The sequence below is a fragment of the Balaenoptera ricei genome, chromosome 12 (genome assembly GCF_028023285.1).
Source record: "Balaenoptera ricei isolate mBalRic1 chromosome 12, mBalRic1.hap2, whole genome shotgun sequence".
Classification (NCBI taxonomy): Eukaryota; Metazoa; Chordata; class Mammalia; order Artiodactyla; family Balaenopteridae; genus Balaenoptera; species Balaenoptera ricei.
The window spans coordinates 51,169,405-51,197,090 of NC_082650.1; the positions used below are offsets into that span (position 1 = coordinate 51,169,405).

Below are 27,686 nucleotides of genomic sequence, written 5' to 3' on the forward strand. Positions count from 1 at the left end.
TAAAACAAAACTTATAGACTAGTCAAAACCCATTTCTTCCAAGTCCAGTCCATTACTCAATCTTTTTAAAAATTTTTATTATTTATTTATTAAATTAAATTATTTATTTTGGCCAGGCCACACGGCTTAGCTCCCTAATCATGGATCCAACCTGTGCCCCCTGCAGTGGAAGCGCAGAATCCTAACCACTGGACCGCCAGGGAATTCCCTCCATTACTTAATCTATTTCACTTAAGCACAGCCTACTTTGTAGAGCTGGTCTAGACATTGGCTAAGTATCTGGTGTTCTATTTGTCTAAAAATGCTTGAAAATTTATACCGCTATAGTTATTATGGAATATAAATAATATTTTTCAAAATATTATTTATGTACACACTTCCTAAATTAAAAAAATATGACTATTTTTCTATTCCTTTCAAGTTTCTCCTGTGTGATTCTAAGAAAGTATACAAGTTATATAATCTTCACCCTAACACAATCATACAAAAAATTTACTTACTATAGACTTAAAAGCCAGTAAAGTGAAAATGTTTGCTTCAAAATTTCATTTCCTTCTTTCTTTCTTTATTGGCCATAGAAGAGTAAAGGCAGTAAAATTCTGCATTCTTTATTACTTTCCTATAAAAGTGGGGAAGGCTTAATTGTGAGGTTAATATATCACCAACTTATATGAATGCTGATTATTCCATAGGCAGATAGCTACATGATATGACCTGAGGGTTCCTGGAAAGATTCCCTCTGCTTTCTGTTCCAGTAGCATAATCGTAGTAAGAATGGAGTCATTGTCTTGGGATAAAATATAATATTCCATGATTTTTTCATTAAAATATTAAAACTGTTATGCCATTCTTAGCTGTTAAGAATTTACACACAAGGATAGAGTCCCCCTCATCACCCCTCTAGAGCTAGCTGAGCACAGGTCCCCAGGGAATAGAACACAGCATAGCTTGTTCTGGAAAACTAGAAATAGCAGTTTTAGAGTTGGCGTACTGCTTCAGAAGCCAGGTTTATATATGCATTAGACACCTGTTGACATAAGGGGCTTCATTAAGGCATTAGGGAAGAGAGGGATAAGGGGAAAGAATGCTAAAAGGATAACTGGGAGAGCTGTAAAGCAAATCTAGCCTACCTCTTAATTTTCCCAAAGTTATTTTTGAATACATAACTAAACTTACTTTTCTTTTCTTTTTTTTTTTTTTGGCCACACCATGAGGCTTGCAGGATCTTAGTTCCTCAACCAGGGATTGAACCTGGGCCCCAGCAATGAAAGGGCCGAGCCCTAACCACTGGACCACCAGGGAATTTCCCATAACTAAACTTCCTTGTTTCCTTTTCTTTGTATTATCTTGGAGAGTTACGTAGGAGGCCATGTTATTTCAATGGACAGATGACTCTATAATAAGCCTAAGGGATTCCTATCTATCATCTTTTCTCTAAGCCATACATACAGGCCTCAAATTTGGAAGGTCATACACAGATATAACACTGAATCCAGATACATTATCTTTTCATTAAAATCTTTTACTAAAGCCTTCTTACACTGTCTTGATGCTTCATTAGTTTGGAAATTTGTTCTCCTTTAATTTCCATTTTCTTGACTAAATGTTCTAGTTCACATTCTATGTTTTCACAGACTGATTGGCTTTCAGTTTCTTTCATTTGATTCAGCAGGTCTTGGTACTCCCTATGAAAGAAAAGCAAATATCAAGCACTATTACAGTTTATAGTATATGTCTTTGTCACAATTAGACAATATTCTGTTCAATCATAAATTTTAATCAGAGCTAAATACTAACCTTCAAAGACAGTCTCTTTCTGTAGGGTTATAAAATTAAATCTATGGTAATTATAAACAGGCTCTTATGATTTGAGATTAGATATATTTAGAAATATCTTAGACTTAGGATCTTAAAGAATCTTAAAAAAAAGGTCTGAATTCTTGATGTTCACAGTTAACTGTAGTAAAATATTCTGATGTCCTTAGCTAGAGGCATTAAGGGACTCTTTTTCATTCCAAGTTTGGAATTCTTAATGTAGAATCTGTGGAAGAATTCCAGCTATAGAAGTATTTGCCTGAGAAATCCCGAGATTTGGTGATAGCCTACTCAAAGAAACATTGCCAAAAGAACTAGTTATATCTTCTACAGAGGTCTTAGTCCAACTAGCTGGCCACCCAAATCACATATTTTCTGGAATTTTTGTTGAATATATATTTAAACTTGAAGCTTAAAATATATATCCCATACAGAATCTTGTTTACTATGGATGCTTCAGACTTGTAATGCAGACCAGCCAGAATCTAAAACAAGAAATTGCTTTCCTATTTGTTTAATGAAATCATTCATTTAACTAAAAAGATTATAAGAAACAAAAGGAGAATCTTTCTTATAAAAGCATTTGTGAGTTATAATTTAAGGTCACCAGACCCCATTTGTTAGAATGACAGAAATATTTGTCTATCAGTTCAGATCTTGGGAATACAGAAACACTTTAAATTGGAAACAGTAGTAATTACACATAGATAATTAAAATGCAATTTAAATACAACAAATATAATGAAAAATCAATGACAACAAATCTGCAGATCAAAATAAATCCAAATGGCTAAGTAAGACTTTTAAGAATTTATAACTGGCATTGTTTGAAAGACTGAGAAGAAAAAAAAATACCTAAATATCTTGCTACTTCTTTTGATAAATACTTACATACTCATTTGGTCCAGCTCATCTTGCATTGCCATCAAAAGTTCAGACAAATTGTTACAAATGGAAATGGACTTTTCTGAGTCAGAAGGTACAGCTTCACATTGAGAAGTTGTTCTAGAAGGCTTGTAGAGACATCTAGGTTCAGAAACTTCAGCCAGTTTCTGAAGGATATGTGGCCTGTAATGTTGCATTGTCTGCAGGTTTTGTGTACTTGCATTCCTGGAATGGCCTGCACTGGCAGACTTTGGGGGAAAAGAAATAGCTGAGAACGATTTTAAATAACTGATGGCATTTAAATAGCACTTACAACAAAGCCTGAGTTTATCTGAACAAGTATCCTCATTTTTCCCCTCTCACCTTCTCAGCCACAATAGGCAGTGATCCAAACTTTGAATAAATTTGCTGAGGTGGTCCTCTCTTTAAACATTTAGTTTTCTAAATATTGACAAGGGAAAAAGTAAACAAAAAAATATTTAAAAAGACATTTATCAAATGCAACATTATTAGCCATTAGGAAAATGCAAGTTACAATGAAATATCACTATACACCTATTAGAACAGCCAAAAAAAAAAAAAGTGACACCACCAAATGCTGGCAAGGATATGGAGAAACCAGATTACTCATATGCACAAAATAATGCAGCCACTTTGGAAGACAGTTTGGAAGTTTCTTATAAAACTAAACATGTAGTTATCATATGATTCAGCAATTGCACTTTTAGACATTTATCCCAGAAAAATGAAAACTTATGTTCACACAAAAACCCGTATACAAATGTTTATAACTGTTTTGTGATAGCCTAAAACTGAAAACAATCCAAATATCCTTCAATAGGTAAATGGTTAAACCGTGGCACATCCATAACATGGAATACTACACAGAAACTTTAAAAAATGTATTAATACTTGGGTGGATTGCAAGGGAATTGGCTGAGCAAAAAAAGCCTCTCAAAAGGTTACATACTGTGCTTCCGTGGTGGCGCAGTGGTTAAGAATCCACCTGCCAATGCAGGGGATGTGGGTTCGAGCCCTGGTCCCAGAAGATCCCATATGCTGCAGAGCAACTAAGCCCGTGCGCCACAACTACTGAGTCCGTGTGCCACAACTACTGAAGCCCGTGTGCCTAGAGCCCATGTCCTCAACAAGAGAAGCCACAGCAATAAGCCCACACACCACAATGAAGAGTAGTCCCCACTCGCTGCAACTAGAGAAAAGCCCGCGTGCAGCAACGAAGACCCAACGCAGCCAAAAATAAATAAAATTTTTAAAAAAGTTACATACTGTATGATTACATTTATATAGCATTCATGAAATAAAATTATAGAGATGGTAAACAGATTAGAAATTGCTAAGGGTTAGGGAGCAGGATGATGTGTAACTATAAAGGGATGGCATGAAGAAACCTTATAGAGGTGGAATAGTTCTGTATCTTCACTGTGGTGATGATTACACGAATCTACATGTGATAAAACTATATAAAACTACATATACTCACACACACACACACATACATATACACACACAACTAAGTGAATAAAAAACTGTTGAAATCTCCATAAGCTCTGTGTATTGTACCAATTTCAATTTCCTGGACTTTATACTATATTTATGAAAGATGTTACCATTGGGGAAAACTGGTTGAAGATACATGGGACCTCCCTTTATATTTTTTTGTTATCTCCTGTGAATATATAATTTTTCAAAATAAAAAGTGAAAAACAAAAATAGACACTTATGGTTAGGCTATGGAACAATGGTAACTGCTGATTGGAACATAAACTGGTCCAATCACTTTGGACATTATCTCATAAAGCTAAGGTGCATAACACTTATGGCCCAGCATCTTAGAGAAACTCCTGAACACATACACCAAGAGGTATGTACAAGAAAGTTCTTAACAGTGTTTTTTATAATAACAAAAAGTGAGAAACAAACCAAATGATCACTGAAAGGAGAAAGGAAAAAAATATTTTTAGCAATAAAAAGTAGCGAACCATAGGTATATGTATCAATTGGAAGAATCTCAGAAACTTAATGCTGAGAGGAAAAAGAAAGCTGCTGAAGAACACAAACAGAGTAAGTCCATTTACATAAAGTTCAAAGCATAAACCTAAAAAATGTATTTCTTAGGAATACTTATTTGGCAAAGTAATTTTTTTTAAAAAAGCCAGAGAATGATAAAAGCAAAATCAGAATTGTGGTTAATCCTTGGACGGAGGGAATACAATTTAGAAGAGATATATGCTGGGGCTTAACAGTGCTGGTAATGTTCTATTTCTTAAGCTGGGTGGTGAGTATACCAAGTGCTAATTTCATTATTATCCTTCGAGCAGACATTTTTTGTTATACATACTCCTTCATGAAACATTTTTAAAAAGACACTGCTAAACTACATTCTTAAAAGTAAATGATTTCACTATTTTTGTAGGAAGGATTGAACTAGGGTGACCAATTGTCTCAATTTGCCCATGATACAGGATTTTCAGTACTAAAACCAGGAAAGTCACAGGCAAACTGGGGTGAATTGGTCACTCTAGTTAACACTTCAGCAAGAGAATAATCAATAAACTGAGCATATTCCATAATGAAAACAAAATATTCCCAACTCTAAATGAAAATTTAGATATCTTAACTATTATAAACATTCAATTTTTTTTTTCCTGAAAATTAAAGAAATAAAATGGCTTAGAGGTAGAGAAATCACAAGTTTGTGAGTCAGTTCTTATTCACTCAGAGTTGCTCGGTGACCCTGGACAATCATTCAAGCTCTGTACCTTAGGAATGGTAATTTCAAGTAATGGAAAACAATGGTCTGGTCTAAGGCTATTTCAAGCAGTTATAATTAAGAGTAAAAGAAATTTAATTCTTTTAGTTACTATATTGAATGAGATCTCTGATTGATTACAATCTAACCTTTTAAGAGAATAATGAAAATGTCACAGGAAAGGCTTCCATCATCTTGCTTACCACATTCAAACAGCCTGATTCTTTACTTCCAAGCTCACCTTATACTGTTGTCGGTTACCATCTAGAAGTATAGCTCTAATCATTTCCCTACAAGCCTTCAAGGGTTCCCAATGATTTACAGAATAAAAGTTCAAATTCTTAACATGGCATTGAAGATCAGTCATAATCTCACCTCAAGCTATATTTTCAATTTCAGTCTCATATGACACCATCTCACACCCAGTACTGGACAATTATTTATGGTTTCGTGGAAAAACCAACTATACTCTCAGACTGTAATACACTTCTCCTCATCTCTATCAATACGTACTAATTTTCCAAGGCTGCCTTTAATGCTGCTTCTTGCATGACCCCTTCACATATTCTTTATCTGTACAATACCACAATACTTTGTTTATACCTCCATTAAGTTTTTATTATACTCTGTCTTATATTTGTATATTTATCTGCTTCTCTGTAAATTCCTGTGTTATTTATCTTTTTACTACCTAAAGGTACTAGTCTATGTAAATCAAAATGTATGAGTTGAATGAACTACATCCAGGATATGGAGTAAGTGTCAGTGAGACAAGCAGGACTCTCATAGAGGTCTCAAAATCCGATCCTACCTTCAGCAAGCAACTAAGTGTCCCTGCCATCTTTAAAGGGAGGCATTATTACAGGCAGATCCTATGAACTTGGGACTTGAACTAACTACTTTTTTAAAGTGATTTTGCTGTTAATTACTTTTTCTTTTCTTCCAACAGCTACCTTTTCTTTCCTTCATTTCTTTTACCTTGTTTCTCCCTGTACCTTATTAAAAATTTTTTTCCACTAACTCATCAAAGGGTGCCATAAAACACAAATATAAAAATAAGTCAATAATTTTTCCACTTGTAAATTACTTATAGTGATTTTCTATATGGCTTTGCAGCTTCTAATCTTACTGTAGAGACAAGACATAAAACATACTTGAGGAAGGAAATAAGCTAAAAAATCAACATAAATTGCATTGGGAAAATGTGTTTCATTACCTTAGTTTGCAAATTCTTTGAAAGAAAAAAATCTGTGAAAAATGCAGCCGAACTATTGAATAGTAACTCTTATTTATGGAATAAATGACTAGCTAAAGTTAAGTATAACGTTTCCTCCATTATCGTATCCATAGGGTGAGCCTATGGCAGTGGCCAGAACTTGCAAATAGCATGCTTGGTTCCCACAGCAAAGAGCACACACAAACACTACATGCATATTGAGTAAACAGTAATGATGGTCATCAAAACTATAATTTCGGAATCATAAGATTAAAAGGGATTAACATTTTCTTTCTTACCATTATAAATAAGAAAGCTTAATATAATAAACCCAAAATATCAACTCATCTAAACAAAATATTATTGGTAAATCTATAAAGTACTCATTCCCCAATCTTTATTTTTAGGCAAATCCAAAGGCTATGAGCACAGAAAAAAATAAATAATTTACCTAGAGAAATGACTATAATTATAATACTATAATTTATAATACAATAAAATTTAATACTATATCTTTGTCTTTTTATTGTGCATATATTATATAAAACTGCTTCCAGGATCTATTGTGTTTGTCAGTATCTATTGTGTTGTTTACTGCCTCTTTCGTAAAGTATCCAAAATACATTTCTCTAACAGTTTAGTACTAGGAAAATGTTTGTCTTTCTAGAAAAACTGGAAGGCTTATTGTTATTTCACAAAGATAGATGTACTGCCCATTATATGCTCCTTTTTGCTGTGGCTGTTAAGCAAACTCAGAGCTAGGTTTTGCACTCAACTGCTGTTACTTTCTTTAACCTAGGTTTTATGGAATTTTCTGTCCTCACACCCCAAACCATCATTACTTGACTCATGTTTTTATGCCCATTTCAGAGCACTGTCTTGTATTATAAATCTCTTCAAATTTTTTTTGGAAATGGATAGGTATAAATATTAAAAGGGTGAAGAAATAAGCATTAGCAAGAAATATGTATTAGCAAGATAAGAATAAAGTGTTTGCATACCTTTGAAGATTTCTTCTTTTCCTTGGAGCACTTTGGATTTGATACTGAAGACATCAAAATTCTACTGATTTCAAGTCCAGTTTGAAGCTACAATATTGAAAAAAAATATATTAAATTGATTTTTAACAAGTTTCTTCTTCTTCAAAAACATTATAATGAGGGATCAGATCTCAATTTATAAAGACAAAATGTTTTTTGAGGAAGAAAAGAAAACGCCAAATACTATTTTTTGTGTGTAAAAGTTACCAGGTCTACTGGTAATTACAATCATTTTGGTTTTAAGAGAATGAATTATTTTCTATATCTCAAACTGAAAACAATCTATAGCAGGAATTCTTTCAACTGAGAATATATATATGTTTGTCAGAATTTCAAAAGACCAAAAGATCTCTTGGCAATACATCCAAGTATATGAATATACTGGCTGACTTACTGAGAACTTCAGTATTATAGCAAAACGAGACAAAAAATAACAAGCTAGGAAGCAGAAATTAGAGTCTAGAATACAGGCTTCAGTTAATAAAGTACAATAAAACGTACATGATTTTAATGTGATAGATGATATAGTGCTCTATTTACCTGAGAAGCTTTGTCTTGAAAGAGCTTACGTTGATGTTCTTCTTCCTTTAGTTTTTCCTCTAAATGTTTAATCTTGCCCTGCAAAAGAATCAAAAATCTGGGATTATTATACAAAAACTAGAGCCAAATATCTTATATTCCTTTTCCAAATAGAGTCCTTAGGGTATTGATTCTTAATAGTTTGGTAAATTAAAGCAGGAAGTAAGAAAAAGGAATGGCAAAAGATGCTAAGTTTTTCTTGGCTTTCTTCTTATGCTTCTTTACCTGCTATTATATACAAGAAGAACAAAGGAAAAGCGAAGAATGTATATGCATAGGCTCTTTTAACTTTCATCAACAAAATCATAATAATGAAAATTTGGGAGGTTTTAAAGGTCTAGAAGGTCAAACAATTATAGTCTTGGGTCTCAATGTTTCATTCAAAATATAGACAAATTACAACAAACGTCTATTTATGCTGTACTGAGGGAAACAACAGTAATATACATGAAATGATATGATTTGACGCAGACCATGTATATACTGTATAACCTTATACACATAAGTATTTCACCTTATATCCACAGTGTAGTTTAGAATAGGAAGACAGTACTATTTCAAAGGGTGAGCTTCCTGAGTGTTGGAAAACTCAAGGAAGGCTTCACAGAGGAAGCAGGACTGGGAGAAAGTCCTATGAAATGGATAGGATTTGGGTGGAAAAGGAGAGGGCATTTCAGGACAGGATCTAGAATAGGCTTAACTTAATTGTAAGTGGTGAAAGGCAATCTTTTCAATATCCTTTAGGTAAATTACTTAACAAATGAAAATATTTTGCCATTGCAGAAGAAACCAAAACTACAATTTCACATCAAAAGGCAAGCTCATTCATGCTGTGATAGAATACATTAACTTTTCATCTCTATAGGCAGGAATTCATATCTGGATTACTAAAAGTTGTTAATGAAGTTTTACAAATCTAATTTTACTGCATATTCACATACAGTGTAATTATGCTTAATACTAAAGATTTATTCCTGGCATCACCACTTCAAAGAAACAAGTAGAAGCTTACCTCAGCAGTTTTCTGAGTTGTTGTAAGTTTAAAACATTCTTTTTCTAAGACATCAAGCTTTTCAAGTTTTGCTTGCAGCTTCATATGATCCTGTTCTTTTTCCCTTTGAAGCTGGGCCTGGAAAGGAAAAAAACAAAACCTAAGTTTGGCAAGTGATGCCAATGGCTCAAGAGTAATACAATTTCTGAGAATTCAAAGCACAATATAAATCTGTCATAAGAAACACACACATACATGTACATACTTTAGGTGCTTATGAGCAAAAAACAAGAAAATAAAATACTTTTAAAAAATAAATATAATGTGTAAAAAAAGATATTAGATCAATGGAACAAAATCTTCTATGTATCTTTATATAGTATTTCTACTATGGAGAACGTCATCAGTGAAACATGTATTAAATAAATAAAGGTGTTATTCACAAGGTGACCAAACCAGTCACTGATTTACCCCTCTCTAACTATAAAATAGAAAAGTAACTATCAGAGGAATAAAACATACAGAGAACGATCTTTTATTAACTTAAAACTGCTCTAAAAAAATAGTCTACTAAAAAACAAAAAACTGAAACAACCAATAAACAGAGTCTTGGTGACCTGTGGTCTAACATTCAATTGGAGTTACAGAACGAGAGGAGAGAGAAGTCAGACAAGGATAATTATTTGAAGGATAATGGCTAAAAATGTTCCAATTTTGATGAAAAATATTAACTGACATATTCAAGAATCTAAAACAAACAAACAAAAAATAACCCAAGCAGAATAAATACAAAGAAAACCCCATTTGGGCACATTATCAAATGGTTGAAAACCAGTGATAAAAGGAACAAAAACCAGCCTGAGAAATAACACATTATGCACAGAGGAATGAAGATGACAATTCTCATTAGAAACTATGAAATCCAGAGGACAATTGAGAGAACAGCTTTAATGTGCTAAAAGAAAAAAAGCATCAGCTAGAATTCTATATCCAGTGAAACTATCCTTCACCAATGATGGTGAAATAAAGCCTTTTCCAGACAAATACATGCTAAGAGAATTCCCAGCATACTTTTAAAAGAAGTACTTCAGACTAAAGGAAATGACACTAGATGAAAAATTGATTCTACATAAAGAAATAAAAAGCACTGGGGGGCTTCCCTGGTGGTGCGGTGGTTAAGAATCCGCCTGCCAATGCAGGGGACATGGGTTCGAGCCCTGGTCTGGGAAGATCCCACATGCCGCAGAGCAACTGGGCCCGTGAGCCACAACTACTGAGCCTGCGCGTCTGGAGCCTGTGCTCCGCAACAAGAGAGGCCGTGATAGTGAGAGGCCCGCGCACTGCGATGAAGAGTGGCCCCTGCTCGCCGCAACTAGAGAAAGCCCTCGCACAGAAACGAAGACCCAACACAGCCAAAAATAAATAAATAAATTAAAAAAAAAAAAAAAAAAGCACTGGGAATGGTAAAAATGTGGATAAATATCTCCTTGTTTCTTAATTTTCTTTAAAGGAAAATTGATCATTTAAAGCAGAAACAAAAACAATGTATTCTGAGGTATATAACATATGTAGAAATAAAATGTATGAAAACTGTAGCACAAAGGGAGATAAGTGGAAGCGTACTGTGGTAAGGATCTAATATTACATGTGAAATGTTTTAATACTAATTCATGGCAGACTGTGGTAAGTTAAGAATACATATTTTAACCTGTAGAGCAGGTGCTAAAAAGGAGAAGGAGAAGGGAAAAAGTACAAGAAGAGAAGTCAATAGAATATAAGAAGAAACCACTAGAGAACTTAAAAAATATTTTTAGCTGAAAGATAATGAAAATATAAAATATAAAAATCTGTGGGATGCAGGTAAAGCAATGTTTACAGGGAACTTGATAGCTTTAATCACAAGATATAACATTTAAAAAGAAATAATAAAAGTTTTAAAATCAATAGTCTAAGTTTCTAACATACAAAGGTAGGGAAAAAATAGCCAATTAAACCCTACATAAATAGAAGGAAGGAAATAATAAAAATGAAGTGGAAATCAATGAAATTGAACATAAAACTTTTTTTAAAAGTTTTTTTTGAAAAAATCAATAAAGTTGATAAACAGATAGGTAGAGTGATAATTTTAAAAAGAGCAAAAATACAACTTAGTAATATCAGGAATGAAAGAGGGACTTCTCTAAAGACACAAGAAGAAACGAAAATCTGAGTAGCCCAATCTCTGTTATAAATAAATTGAATTCATTATTCAAAAACACTTTACATTTAAAGAAAACTCCAGTCCCAGATAGCATCTATCAAATTTGAATTCTATCAAACATTTAAGGGGGAAATAATATTACTCTTATACAAGGTCTTCCAGAAAACAGAAGAAGGAATCTTCCCAACTAATTTTATGAGGCCAACAAAACCGTAACACCAAAACCAGACATTATAAGAAAATTACAAACCAAGATCCCTCATGGACAAAGTCACAAAAATAGTTAAGCAAAATATTAGCAAACTGTATCAAGCAATGTAAAAAAAGAATACTATTTTAAGACTGATTGGGGTCTATACCAGGAATGCAATGTTGGTTAACATTTGAAAATCAAACAGTGTAACTTACCATGTTAACAGAATAAATGAGAAAAATCATATGACCCTTTCACTAGATGTAGAAAAAGCAATTCACAAAATTTGATACCCATTCACAATAAAAGCTTTTAGCAAACTAAGAATAGAAAGTAATTTCCACACCTTGATAAGGGACAACTATGAAAAACCTAGAGGTAATATCCTAGTGAAAGACTGGCATCTTTCTCCCAAAGATCAGAAACAAAACAAAGATGTCAGTCCTTACTACTCCTAATTAACACTATACTAGCTGTAATAGCCAGAGCAATAAAGTGTGAAAAAGAAATAAAAGCCATAAAAATTGGAAAAGGAGAAATAAATCTGTCTTTATTCACAGATGACATGATTGTGTATAAAGAAAATCCTTTGAAAATACGAAAACTACTAGAATAAATTTAATAAGGCTGCAGGATACAAAGTCACATAAAAATCAATTATATTTTTATATGCTAGTAATAGAAAAATGAAAAAAAGTCCAATATTACTCATAATAGCATTAAGAATACAAAGTTCTTAGAGATAAATTTAACAAAAGATGTGCAAGACCTCTCATAAAAACTACAAACCACTGTGAAGAGAAAGTAAAGAAGACTGAAATAATAGAGAAATATACCATGTTCATGGATCAGAAGATTCAATATTTTTGAGTTATCAATTTTTCCCCAAATGATCTATAGATTTAACAAGATCCCAATCAAAATCTCAGCAGACTTATTTTTTAGAAAATGTTACACTGGTTATAAAATTTATATAGAAGTGCAAAGGATCTATAATAACCACAAAAAGAACAAAGCTGGAAGATTCACACTACTTGATTTCAAGACTTATTATAAAGCTACATGATATTAGTGTAAGAATAGACCAAAAGATAATACAGAGTCCCAGAAACAGACTTTATCTATCTTTGTCAATTTATTGTTGACAAAGGTGCCCAATGAATTCAACGGGAGAAAAGAAATCTTTTAACAAATGGTGCTGGAACAACTGGGCATCCACGTGGAAAAGATTTAACCTTGAATATTTTCTCTCACCATACAAAAATTAATTCCAGATGGATCACAGGAAAAAAATGAAAACAAAAAGCTTTTAGAAGAAAATAATTTGGAAAACAGTTTCACAGTTTCTTATAAACATACACCTACCCTGTGGTTCAGCAATTCTACTACTAGATATTTATCCAAGAGAAATTAAAACATATGGTCACAAAATAATTTGTACAAGAATGTCCATAGCAGCTTTATTCATAATATCTCCAAACTGTCCATAGCAGCTTTATTCATAATATCTCCAAACTTTATTCATAATATCTCCAAACAAGCCAAATGTCCATCAACAGATAAATGGATAACCAACTTGTGGCATATCTATATAATGAAATTCTATACAGCAATAAAAGTAATGAACTACTGATACATACAGCAACATGGATTAATCTAAAAACCTTTATGTTAAACCAAAGAACCAGACACAAGAAAGAACATTTTCTATGATCCAATTTATATGAAGTTCTAGGACAGGCAAACTGAATCTGAAGTAAAACAAATCAGAATAGTAGTTGTGTTGTTGGGAGGTGGGGAGAGAGCAGGGAATAACTTGGCAGAGTATAAGAAAATTTCTGGGGTGATAAAAATGTTCTGTTGGACTTCCCTGGTGGCACAGTGGTTGGGAATCTGCCTGCCAATGCAGGCGACACAGGTTCAAGCCCTGGTCCAGGAAGATCTCACATGCCACGGAGCAACTGGGCCCATGCGCCACAACTACTGAGCCTGCACTCTAGAGCCCGTGAGCCACAACTAAGCCCACATGCCACAACTACTGAAGCCTGCGTGCCTGGAGCCCATGCTCCATTAACGGGAGAGGCCACCACAATGAGAAGCCCGCACACTGCAATGAAAAGTGGCCCCCGCTTGCCGCAACTAGAGAATGCCCGCACACAGCAATGAAGACCCAACGCAGCCAAAAATAAATAAATAAATGAATTTATTAAAAAAATGTTCTGTTATTTGGTAGGACTATGGATTACATGAGCATATTCATTTATCAATAATCACTGAACTGTACATTTAAGACCTGTGCATTTCACTAGAAGTAAATTATACTTCAATAAAAACATTTAAAAAATGGTTAAAAGTCACTGATCTACAATATTTAGCTAGGATAGGAATTTCTAGGTTATTTTATAAGATAAAATGTGAATAGGTGAATAGATAGATATCTTGTTTTTTTAATTGGCATTTCCCTGGTTACTAATGAGACTGATCAAGTTTTCTATAAATGTATGACCATTTGTGATTCCTCTTATCCTGCAAAATGCCTCTTCATGACTTTGCCCATTTTTCTACTGCTTTGTTACTTTTTGTATCTTGCCTAAAAAATCTCCCTTAACTCCAAGGTCATAAGGATATTGTTCTGTATTTGCTCCTAAAAATTCCAAAGTTTACATTTAAGTCTTTAATCCATCTGGAATTGATTTTTGTGTGTGGTGTGAGGTAGGGATCAATTTCTTTCTTTTTTTTTTTTCTCACACAGATAACCAATTTTCCCAAAACTGTTTACTGAAATCTGACTTTTCTCCAATGTTCTGCAGTGGCATCCTTGTTTTATATTGAGTTTCCACATAAGTGTGTCTGACTATATCCTATTCCTTTATTCTGGTGTCTATCCATACAAATATCATGTTAATTTTGATAGCATCAATATGTAATACAGTAAGACCTCACCTTATTCATCTTCAGAATAGCTTGGCTACTCTTGTAACTTTCCTTTTCATATAAATTTTAGAATCACTTTTCCAGTTCCTTGAAAAACCTATGAAATTCTTGCCCATTAAAATCCAGTATTGACTGGTAATTTACCCATTTCCAACATAAAGCAAAGATCTTAGAATACTTAAACTATGTTTACCAGTTCCTAGTTTATGAGCTTCTGTTCTCATTAATTTTAATCCTTTATATATATTTAAACACATAAATAAAACATTATTATTGCTGTTTTATACAATATTCATTTAGATTTACCCATATATTTATCATCTTCGTTGTTCTTCATTCCTTCCTGCATCTCTGACCTTCCATCTAAGACACCTTTCCTTCTGTCTGAATAATGTCCTTCAGTGTTTCCTTAGAATGTATCTCCTAGTAACAAACTATCTCAGATTTTGTCAGTCTTCACTTCTTCACTTCACCTTTATTTCTGAAGGATGTTTCCCCCAGGCACTGGACTCTAGATAGGTAGTTATTTTCTTTTACTGCCTTAATTATATCCATTTTCTTCCAGATTCAGTATTTTCAGTTGAGAAGTCCACTGTTACTTTAATTGTTGTCCTTTTGAACGTACCCTTTTTTCCCCCCCAGCAGCTTTTAGGATTTTATTCTTGTCTTATTATTTCTTTTATTTCTTTTTATATTTCCTACTTTGGTTTTATCTTCTTGAATCTGTGGTCTGATTTTTTTTTAAATCAATTTTTAAAAATTCCCAGCCATTATCTCTACAAATATTGTTTCTGTCCTATTCTTTCTCTTTTCCTTTTGAAACTCCAATCACACATAAATTTGACCTCACTCTAACTTCTGCCTCTTACTCTCTTTTCTAAATTTACTATCGTTTTGTCTCTTCATTGATCTGGACAGTTTCAGCTTCTAGTTCACTAATTATCTCTTCTAATCTGCTACTAGATCCACCATTAAGTTCTAAATTTCACTTATTGTATTTCTTAGTTCTACAGTTTTTATTTGGTTCTTTCTCAAATCTGCTCTGCCATTTTATGGTTTTTAATGCTCTACTGAAAATTTTATTCCTATCTTCTGTCTCCTTGATTTTAGCAAGCATAATTATTTTAAAGTCTCTCTCTTCTAGAGCCAGTACCTAGCTGGAGATAACTTATGAGAGTGTTTATATAGTCTGTTATGTATGCTATTTCTTTTCATAGTGCTTTATCTCCTTCTGCCTGGTTATCTTTGACTGAAAGTTTCTCACTATGTAGAAGAGATGTTTATAGAAATAATTTGAGGTCCCTGGGAACATTAGCCATCCAGGATCACTTTAATCCAACTTCGGGGACTAAGATTTTCTGGATTACTCTGATAACCTAGAGCAGAGCTGTAATCTGGGTTGTTTTTCTTCTTGTTCACCATTACAAAGCATTCAGAGCACAGAAGATATACCAGAGTTCCTACTCTTGGCAGGCCCTGGACTCTAATTTCCTTAGCCCCATAAACATGGCTTTCAAAAGCATTATTTAGCCTCTCAACTGACTCTTCTGGAATCAGAAATGCCCTAAGAAGGAAGGGACCTGAAACTAACCTCTCTAGAGGTCAACTTCTTTGGATTTAAGTCTGCACACAGATCTTTGAATTGGTGATTTTTCATCAGCTTGTTAACTCTACAATGCCTTTGTGTACAATGCCTTTCTTTTCTTCCTTTCTTCCTCCCTCCCTCCCTTTCTTTTTAATTTTCTGTCCAGTTTTTTGTGTCTTCCTCTACAAAAAGTTTGGTCCAAATGACCTAGTATGTATCACTGTAACTGGAAATTTCCTATATACAGCTTTATATCCTATTTAAGATTTCTAATAAGACAATCTTCTCATGACATTAAATATTCTTTAAAAACATATTATATTATATTACCATAGAAAATATGGTCACCTGTTGTTCCAGGATCATATTCTTCTCTCGCTCTACATTGAGAACCATTCTCTTTGTATATTCTAGTTGTTTCTCTAGAAGGGTACAGTGAGACTGGGCTGAGCTTAACTGCATACTTATATCTGTGAAAAAGAAAAAGTAATAATGAGTCAGTTAGTTATCACATAGATCAGAGAGTTAGAACAAGAAATGTATTCTATGAATTCAATCAACAGCTAAAAGTTCAAGACTTCTTTAGTTCTAAATATTGACTCTCCCAAAGTTATGAACATACATTTCGTGTATATCTCATTAATTATATATAACCAATTTAATGTTGTCTCCTCATAAACACCCAGAGGGCATACTTCTGAAAAGGAAGGATGTCAGTGACCTGTGGGATAACAAAAATCCTGGTTCTTCCTGGGAAATAACACCATCTGGAAAATAGAGGACCTAAAGTCTCTTTCCTAACATTTCTTCTCTTTTAGGAAACTCAGGTATATGCATTCTACCATTCCCATTTTCCTCTGTTCTCGACTACTAACTGCACAGTTAATTCTATTTATAATAAGCAACCTCATTCTAATTCTTTAATTCGTTACTTCCCTCAGCTCTTCCTTCTACTTTTGTCCAATTACCTTGGGATTTTTTTCCCCTCCCCATTTCTTCATTCTATTTGTAAGTTGAAACACAAATTTGAACCTTGTTTATGAGGGTGATGTAGTGTTACAAGGAAAAAAAAGCCACAATTTTGAAGTGAAATTATATAAAGAACTTATGTTCTAAATCTCTAAAACAGATGTCCAGAAGTCCTTTTCATAATTTCCACAGAAACCTCCACCGACCTGTCCATTTCTTCCAATTAATCTTTTAAGTTAAATATAATTTTTTAAATTTATTTTTACTGTTTTATATTGTTTAATTACTAGTATTGTTTTATATTTTCTAATTTAAAAAAAAACTAGTGAAAATATGAAGTATTTCAATTATATTATGGGCTAATAACATATTGGATTTTGTTGGTATTCTGAAAATATTATAATTCCTGAACACGACTTCTCTAATTTTTCTTTTAATCTCAAAAATTTATGAACTGGGATAACAGATATAATAGAGAAAAGTTCAAAATTATATCCATTTAGTGCAAATACCAAAATGTCTGAGAACAAGCCCTCAACGTTGGAATGCATATAAGAACAAAGATATTTGAGTAAATCTTCTTAGACTGGGCTTATTATTTTCAAGTTGTAAACTTTGGTAACCACTTGTTTCTGAGAACTATTGAATGTTCTTACCTTTTTTCTGCTTTATCAGTTCCTCGTGTGCCAGATTTCTCTCCTTTGTTTCATCTTCCAAGGCCTTTTTATACTGTGCCGCTTCTCTGGAAAGAATGTTCAGGTTATCTTCAGCTTGTGTTCTCTCTAACTCTAAACGATGAATCTTTTCCTGAAGAGTTTTTAAGGCTAAAATAAGAGCTGTTGAAAAAAAATTTGCTTGATATTTTAAGTGAGAATTTTTGAATACTTACAATCATAGTAGCATATAAAAGTGAGCAGTATGTTTTTGTTAGTGAGCCAAAATAAATAAGTAATTTATATTCCTCATAAAAAGAAAAATGACAAAACTCTAACGAGGGACAAATTCTCTCTAACATATCTTACAAAAACAATATATTTATGATTGTATTTAGTACTTTCCTAAATTTGAGATATGAGAAAGCTAATAATCACTTAATTTAATAAAATAAATATATTCAAATTAAGGCAAAAAGATATATATATGTATATGTATATATGTGTGTGTGTGTATATATGTATATGGAAGGAGAGAGACAGAGAGAGAGAGAGGAGAGAAAGGGAGGAAGGTTGGGAGACATAAGATTCTGAGCATGGATAAAGAAAATTAAAATATAGTGTCCACTAATTAACAAGGAAACTTAGGTTTAAAGTTAAAAGTTTTTCTCAGTTCTTCATGTATTCGGTTTCAGTCAAACCACAAACATTTATTGTTTCTTTGTCCAAGATATAATGTTAATAATTAGGACATATGAGATAGAAAATAGTTTCTTCCATTAAGAAAAAATTACAACCTAGTGGTTTAACTGATGTCAGGCTTGAAAGATTATAAGTGTTACACATGTACTACTGTGATTTCTTTTCAGCTATATTAATATCTTCATGATTCAGATAAGCTCGGAGTTATAAAATTTTCAAATATTATCTTACATTTTCTTCTCAGTTACAACTTTAAATTATAAAAAACTAGAGATGAATGGAATATAAATAAATGTTATAGGTTAACTTTCATATAGTTTACATCTAATTAGAAAGATGTTTGCTAGAGATTATTTTTTGATTTGGATTACTATTTCTTCAGTTGCTTTGCTCCACAAAGCCAGTCTATTTATAATAGCAACCATTATTATAAAAGACTAAAAAACAACGTGACTATCATCATCTTACAAAGCAATTTGTAATGGTGTAGGTATGCTTGGGGTCATAAATGTTTTCCTAATTCAATTTTAAGATCCTCCTAAGCTTATATTTTAAAAGTTGTAATACTTGTATTTTGTAGTTACTCCAATGTACTGGATTCATGAGGAATTTTCAAGGGTAATTTCAGATATATGAAATTTCTGAATTTAATCCTTGAATAAGACAATTCTACTTAATTCAGTAGTATTCTAATCATCTTGTTTATTAGAAGGATTCTCCAAATCTGACCTTTTATTCTTCAAAGAGTATTTTCCTATTTTCTAATGACATTTTAATGATCAGCCTGCAATATGTGCCTAGCTGGTTATATTAATTTTCATCTTATAGCTGAAGAAGCCAAAATTAAAAAATGTTAAGTAACTTAAGTTTATAGAAACTTTAAGAAACAGAGTCAAAATTAGCAGTTTTACTAAGATTAGTTAAATACACAATCATCTTATTTTCTACATAAAAATGAAAAGTTTTGTATAACATACTTCGTACCATTCCCCTAATGTTAAATAAGATGTTTTATTAGCATTACCTTGGCTATTTGGACTATGAAGCATTTTAGGAGAGGTAACTTCTAAGTTCACAGAATAGTGAGTCTGAGATGATTCATCACTCTGGGTGACTGATGGAACAAACACTCTTTCTGGAGGTTTAAGATAGCTTCCTACTATACTGTGCATTAATTCAGAATCCATTATCTGTACTTCTGTACTGTGTCAATAAAGGAATGGCACAGTATAGCATCATTCTTTCCTATGTGAATGACAAAAACATTAGACAAAAATTCAGATGAAACTTTAACATAAATACATAATCATATACTGTGGAATTGTGTCTTTACGAGGTTAATTATCACAAATTCAACTATAATAAATTCAGCAGTAAAAGAAAGAAAAATGACTATTTACTCTATAAACAGTATAGACAATTCTGCCTGACTTTCAATGAGTATATGCTCTGGAGTGAGCATTACATGCATGGTGTGAATTTGCTGGTTTCTCAGTTGATCGTTAAGTTCATCATCTGAGCACCCCTCTAAAAGAGTTTGACTCTAGGGTTCAGAGAGAAAAGTATATATTCTAAAAGACAACACAGCTTTGAAACACAAGCCACCCATATAACATGATTCTCTAAGACTCCAATGTACTGGCTTCCTAAGGGATTTTCAAGGGTAATTTTGGATATATCAATTTCTGAGTCTAACACTTGAATTAGACACAACTCCACTTAATGCACTAGCATTCTAATCATGTAGTTTAGAAGGGTTCCAAATCTGAAAATCTAAAATAGCTTTACCTTGTCATTCTGGGCTTTTTTTTGTATGTTTGTTGGAGAGCCCTTTTAACCATCTTAGCAGATAAATTTTAAATTTTCCCATATCATTTTATTTTCCTTTCTGTAATTTAAATATTTTAGAAATGTACTCTACTTAATAGATTACAGTCAATGTTAAATAAATTAACTCATAACCACACTGAAAGAAACAGAAAATTGTTTATACACAAAACAATTTACCAGCACAATTTTTAGAACAAAAGCTTGCTTTAAAATGTAAATTTAGGGCTTCCCTGGTGGCGCAGTGGTTGAGAGTCTACCTGCCAATGCAGGGGACATGGGTTCGAGCCCTGGTCTGGGAAGATCCCACATGCCGCAGAGCAACTGGGCCCGTGAGCCACAATCACTGAGCCTGCGCATCTGGAGCCTGTGCTCTGCAACAAGAAAGGCCGCGATAGTGAGAGGCCCGCACACCGCGATGAAGAGTGGCCCCTGCTTGCCGCACCTAGAGAGAGCCCTCGCACAGAAACGAAGACCCAACACAGCCAAAAATAAATAAATAAATAAATAAAATTTAAAATGTAAATTTAGAATTCCTTTGTAGAATTATAATTAGCCTACTTTAATTTTTGAGAATTGTAAAATTTCAGTGATTTCACTACCTTCCCAATTCACAGGGCAAAGGAAGATACTTCCATGACTGTATTTCCTGGGATGGCAGGGAACATACTTCACTCAATAGGATTTTCTACTTTAGGCACTGTCATAATGTGTTGTCTTCCAGTACATTCTCATCAGTCTAAATTAGAGGTTATAGAGCCTAGGAAGCTTTGCTAGAATACTTGATGCTCTTTGATCTTAGGAGGTAATCATTTTTGCTTTCGTTATTAGCACCAGCTACCATTTACTAACCATGTCTCTGCCCCTCTGGGTTCTTGCTGCTTAGACACTGTCTGCTCCCCATGGGAGACTGCATCTATCTAAGTTGCTGTTCCCTCAAAAAATAAGAGAGCAAAGTTAGTTACAGTTGGCTCACACTAAAGTAAAGGTAGGGCCCCAAAGTACAGATGTTCTGAACATGGTTGTACATCTTCAGAGAGAGGTATGTGGTTGAGACTATCCAGAGAACTTTGGAGTTACTCAAGATATCTGATTCAGTTTTCAGCTCCTGCTGAGTTTCTCCAATAATGAAAAAAATGAAATTTTGCTATTAGTCACTATACACTGAAGTCCTTGGGAGGACTGTCTGCTTCCTCTGTCCCAAATATAGTATTATTTTACAAAGTGAATTTTTGCACCAATTAAAAAAATTCAAGGGTTTTAGTGTATATGAAATGACTACTCAGAAGATACCAATAAGTTAAAAATTAGACCAAAGTTTATTTAAATTAAATGTGTAAACACACCTGAAAGTGAGCATAAGCAGAGTAATAACCTACTGGTATATGAAGAAAAGAAAGGAAACAGTAAAGAAATGAGAGAAAACAAGCCATGGGGTTCTCACTGTAATAGGGGTTCCAGCTTAACCCTTACAATCTAGCCCTGTATTATAAACAAGTGCTTAAAAACTACTCAAAGCTTATTTACATAAAGAACTGAGGCATCCTAGGAGAAAAACTCTGAAGGAATATGACAGATGTACATAAACCCTGATCCAAAATCAAAGCCTTAATTGGTGGAGGAGAGGAGGAGTGATTCTGAGTAGAGTATGGTGGTGGTCATTCTAATTCATCTCTGACCTAGTCCCATCTACTCATACATGGCTGTAGGGAAGAGAGAGGACTGTAAGTAAAAAGTGAGAACTACTTCACCAAGATCTCTATAAAAGACTGAGGCACTAGCTGCCCTGCTTTGTATAAGATGTTATATTCCAATGAAGGGGGAAGTTGCCAGAGATCACTAACACAGTTTTGGCACTTTAAGAGTTCTGTTGCATTGGTAGTACTGTTCAGCCAGAGAGAGACAGCAAGAGAGTGAGAGAGCAGCTGGAAGGGACATATTCATGGCATGTATGAGAGAAATTTCTAGAGAAAATTTTCTGAAAATACAGAGAGCTGCCTAAGCCCCATCCTCCAAGGAATGTGAATGTTTGGTATGAGGTCTAGCTGTAGGTTATTGAAAAGACCTCCGAAATTCTTGTTGGAGTATTCTGTCCCACAAGTAGAGGCAAAAGGCTGTAAAATGTGGGCCTCAATTGTATCAATAGCCTGGTAAAGCTTAGGAAAACTCAAGTTATGCCTGGAACCATTCCTGACAGCTTGTAAACAATCAGGGAAATTATCCATTGCCTCTATGGTGTATAAAATTAAGACACCTTAATTGGCTGCAACTAAGGTGCCACTGCATAAAGAAACTATCCCCTCTAAAGAATGTGCTAGACACAAATACTTAACTGCAAAGCATTTTCACTTGTTCTTGAGGGAAGTAATTGTTCCAAAATGGTCCCTTTAAACAACCAATGTCTATTCCTGCTGGTGGCATCATCTTTGTGTAATCTCATAGGACTATTAGGGAGACAGCATTTAGGAGGCAGTCAGAGATACTACAATGGGTTCTTGAAATGGAGGACTCTCTGTTTCCCATACTGGTAATTCTTTCAACTTTAGATTTTTTTCCTTGGAGAGACTGAAGAAAGATCAACAGCTCTGTTTCTTTTATCTGGTTTTCTTTGTGTATGCATCTAGATTAACTTATCTAAAGAGCAAACACAGTAAAGGTTGGACTAACTTTATTTTATCCTTAATGTATATTACTTTTAAAAGTACTCTTACAATTGAGTAGAATAACTTGTGGTTAAGGAATTTGCCTTACAGATGCTCTAATAGATATTACAACCTATTATTTACAACATATAATAACTAAAGTGTTAAGATAGTGATATAAAAACTGACTGGTCAATAGAAATTAGTAAATCTAAGAACTTCACATAAATACTTCCACGGGATTCAACAAATGATTCATTTGTTGTTCATTCAATGAATGATGTTAGAAAAACTAGGGAAAAAATCCAGTTAAACCTTTCCGTAATAGCACACATCAGTACAAAACTTCAAATACATTACAGAGTTAAAATTTTTTTTAAACTTTAAAAATTATTTTAAAAAAACAGTGAATAGTTAAAATAATCTTAGAAGGGAGCAAGATATTTTGTGTTTAAAGGCAGGAGGAAAATAAAGGAAAAGATATAAAGACTACATGAAAATTCATACTACAACATATAGAAATTATGAACAAATTTGAAAGACAAAAGAAAAGCAGAAGATAATATTTGCAATCACTTATGCAGCATTCTGGCCAGGAACGTGTAACCTGAATCTCAGTACATCACAGAAGCCACAAATGGAAAACATTCTATTTTTTTTTTTTTTTTTTTTTTTTTAAATTTTATTTATTTATTTATTTATTTTTGGCTCTGTTGGGTCTTTGTTTCTGTGCGAGGGCTTTCTCTGGTTGCGGCAAGTGGGGGCCACTCTTCATCGCGGTGCGCGGGCCTCTCACTATCGTGGCCTCTCTTGTTGCGGAGCACACGCTCCAGACGCGCAGGCTCAGTAGTTGTGGCTCACGGGCCCAGTTGCTCCGCGGCACGTGGGATCTTCCCAGACCAGGGCTTGAACCGATGTCCCCTGCATTGGCAGGCAGATTCTCAACCACTGCGCCACCAGGGAAGCCCCATTCTATTTTTTATAAAGGGGGGACTGTTTTCTTAAAAAATGTCAACGTCATAAAAAATGATGACACGTCTAGGTATATATATATCCAAAAGAAAATTGAAAGCATGGTCTCAAATAGATATTTGTACACCCATATTCATAATGGCATTATTTACAATAGCCAAAAGGTGGAAACAACCCAAACGTCCATCAATGAATGAACAGATAAACAAAATGTATTTACATACAATGTAATACTATTTGGCCTTAAAAAGAGAAGGAAATTCTGACACACGCTAAAACATGGATGAACATTGAAGACACTATGCTAAGTGAAATAAACCAGTCACAGAAAGACAAATACTGTATGATTCTACTTATATGAGGTATCTAGAGTAGTCAAACTCATAGAAACAGAAAGCAGAATGGTAGTTGAGGGGAGGAGTAAATGGGGAGTTGTAGAGTTTCAGTTTCGCCAGATGAAAAAGTTCTGGAGATTGGTTGTACAACAATGTGTGGCAGGGGAGACAGGTTAAAAACAAGATATGATTCAATGGGATAAGTTCCATAACAAAAGCATACACAGAGTGTTATGGGAGCACAGAAGAGGGATTATCTAACTCTGATTGACAGAGAGATAAGTAAAGCCAGAAATAATTTGGAATTATGAACAGTTTTGAAAGAGTAGTTTAGGTAAATATGGGAGAGCGAACATATACACTGACTTTTGCTTCCTCTTCAACACCTACTAAAATAATATTAAAACTTTTTAAAAAAGATATAAACCTGAAAGGACAAAGAAATCAGAAAAGATGACAACAACATAACTTTGGAAAATGGAAAACAGATGTACAAGTAATAACAGACTTAGCTAATGCAAAAAGGCAGATTCCTAACTCAACTAATAAAAGTGACATTTAAGTTTACCCTATAGAACCTTCAAAATGGCTCATGAATTAGCTACACCTCTGTAAGTAAATTTGTAAGTTGTTAAGATAGGGCTGAAACCTAGAGAATAGGATGAAAGTTTAATTTAGAAGTAAATTATATGCCCAAACCTCCTTTGCTTCTCCATACAACCAAAAGACTGCTTTATCCCCTCATCTGGGAAGAAGATGAGTAGTTGTTGTTGTTGTTGTTGTTGTTTTTAATGAAGAGGGACTTTTAGAGTATCTCTGGATTGGGAGACACTCAGCACAGGTGAGGGTGGGGAACCAGACTGAAAGGAGGAAGATTCAGTACACAGAATACTGGCAGTCTACATATCCAAGTGGAGACGGAAAGATCCTTATCAAGGGAATATGACTAGCCCAAGTTAACAAAGACACTAAAGACAATAAAATGAATGGATTGGATGGATTTGGAATTTCCAATCAGTTTTTTAGTGCTCCACTCTTAAATATAAGTTGTTTAACAAAGGCTTACCAGACATTGAGGAAAGATATGAAAGACAGAGATCAAAACAAGCAAACAATAAAAGGCTTAACAGGAACACAAAATTTGGAAATACATAATTAGGAGATAGAAGTATAATCACTGAGGGACATGACAGATCCTAGTGAATTTGGCTGGAGCATAGTGAGTAAATGTTGGCAATAAGAGATGGCTAAAAAGGTATATGAGGGCCAAACCACAAAGGATTTTGTGTATCACACAAGTAGTTCACATTTTATAGGATCAGGCAATAGGGAACTAATAAAGGATATAAAGGGGAATAACATGATCAGGTTTGTATTCTGAGAAGTTTATTCAGATGGCCCTGAGGTAGATTGCAGGGAGAAGAAATTACAGGCAGAGAGACAATTTAAGAGGTTACTGAAGTAATTAAGATGAGAAAAAATATAAGGCCTGAACTAAGACTGTAGTAAATGAGATCAACATGAAAGATTCTTAGAAGATACAATCAAAAGGACTTAGGAACCAACTAGATATGTGAAATGGGGGAGAGGAAAGAATCAAAACCACGCTCCAAAATTTCACTTGGTCAAGTAAAGAGATGGTGGTGGCATTAACAGAAATAAGAAATAATATAAAAGGAGATACAAGTCTGATGGAAAACAACGAACTCTGTTTTAGATATAGTTGAATTTGAGGTGCCCACAGACAAAGTCAAAGTAAGAACAACAAGTAATTGTTTAGTATCTACATCTAATATGCTATGCCCTGTAGAAATAAACACACAGGGCATGGCTTCTGCAGTCAAAATAGTTTGCAATCTCACTGTTGAAAAAAGACAAACAAGAGACAATGAAAAGGGAGAAAAAAAACACAGGGGGTGAGTTAGCTAGCAGTATACCCAATAAAATTAGTTTGCTTATTTCACAATTATTAAAATTTTATTGACCATTCTTCAATCTCATTATCCTAAATGAGTCTGAATAGAAGAAATATGATTACATGAGTAAAATACCTCGTTTTTTAAAGAGTACAATCTTTGTACAATCGTTTACAAATCTTTTATAAATTATAATACAGCATCTAATTGTTACGTGTACAGTTAATTCTCAATGCTATGCTATAAGAGCTACCTGATTTCCAAGCAAACATATCAATTTGTGGATTTAAGATAACTAGACTTACGAACATTTTATCTAATAATCAGAAAGTTAAATTTTTCCTTACTGAACTTGAATATAAATAAGTTTAAAACTTAAAAATATCTGAGATTGGGGCTTCCCTGGTGGCGCAGTGGTTGAGAATCTGCCTCCCAATACAGGGGACACGGGTTCGAGCCCTGGTCTGGGAAGATCCCACATGCCGCGCAGCGACTAGGCCCGTGAGCCACAATTACTGAGCCTGCGCGTCTGGAGCCTGTGCTCTGCAACAAGAGAGGCCGCGATAGTGAGAGGCCCGCGCACCGCGATGAACAGTGGCCCCCGCTTGCCGCAACTGGAGAAAGCCCTCGCACAGAAACGAAGACCCAACACAGCCATAAATAAATAAATAAATAAATAAATAAATAAATAAATAAATAATTTTTTAAAAAAAAGTCACATCCCTCCCACTGGTGTTAAAAAAAAAAAAAATGTCTGAGATTATTTAAATGATTAGACTCTCCATCATCTTTACCTGTACTTTATCTTGAATATTCAGTTCAGAGAAAGTGTTCCTGATTCAATACAAAGTGAATAAAGGATATACAATTATATAATTATAGCTCAACTTTTAAAAAGGACAAAGATGGGCTTCCCTGGTGGCGCAGTGGTTGAGAATCTGCCTGCCAATGCAGGAGACACGGGTTCGAGCCCTGGTCTGGGAAGACCCCACATGCCGCGGAGCAACTAGGCCCGTGAGCCACAATTACTGAGCCTGCGCGTCTGGAGCCTGTGCTCCACAACAAGAGAGGCCGCGATAGTGAGAGGCCCGCGCACCGCGATGATGAGTGGCCCCCACTTGCCACAACTAGAGAAAGCCCTCGCACAGAAACGAAGACCCAACACAGCCATAAATAAATAAATAAATAAAAAGGACAAAGATAAGCATAGATAAAAGACTATAAATGTATTAAATAATATTTATTATAATATATTATATACAATAAATAATAATTGTAAATATATTAAATGTTACTAGATGGACAATAGATTTTTATTTTCTTATTTCTACCTTATTTCTTATTTCTACCTTATACTCTACAATAAATACATATTAGTTTTATAATAAGAAACAAAAATTTACTAAAACAGTTTCCTTTTGATTGGATTTCTACAGAGGTAGAAAATGGTGAAGATGTAGAG

General features: G+C 34.0%; 1 protein-coding gene across 1 annotated transcript in view; it reads right to left on the reverse strand.

Annotated features, from left to right (window-relative positions):
• Positions 1–27,686, reverse strand: part of CEP57L1 (centrosomal protein 57 like 1) — a 55,152-nt gene that overhangs the window by 1,705 nt on the left and 25,761 nt on the right. Inside the window, exons 2-10 of the mRNA XM_059941447.1 lie at positions 19,557–19,777; positions 17,834–18,013; positions 16,557–16,678; positions 9,318–9,434; positions 8,267–8,344; positions 7,688–7,774; positions 3,064–3,141; positions 2,707–2,948; positions 1,541–1,685 (exon numbers count right to left, since the gene is read on the reverse strand). Coding sequence (XP_059797430.1) covers positions 1,541–1,685; positions 2,707–2,948; positions 3,064–3,141; positions 7,688–7,774; positions 8,267–8,344; positions 9,318–9,434; positions 16,557–16,678; positions 17,834–18,013; positions 19,557–19,719 — 1,212 coding nt within the window. The 5' untranslated portion in view covers positions 19,720–19,777. The remainder of the gene's footprint in view (positions 1–1,540; positions 1,686–2,706; positions 2,949–3,063; positions 3,142–7,687; positions 7,775–8,266; positions 8,345–9,317; positions 9,435–16,556; positions 16,679–17,833; positions 18,014–19,556; positions 19,778–27,686) is intronic.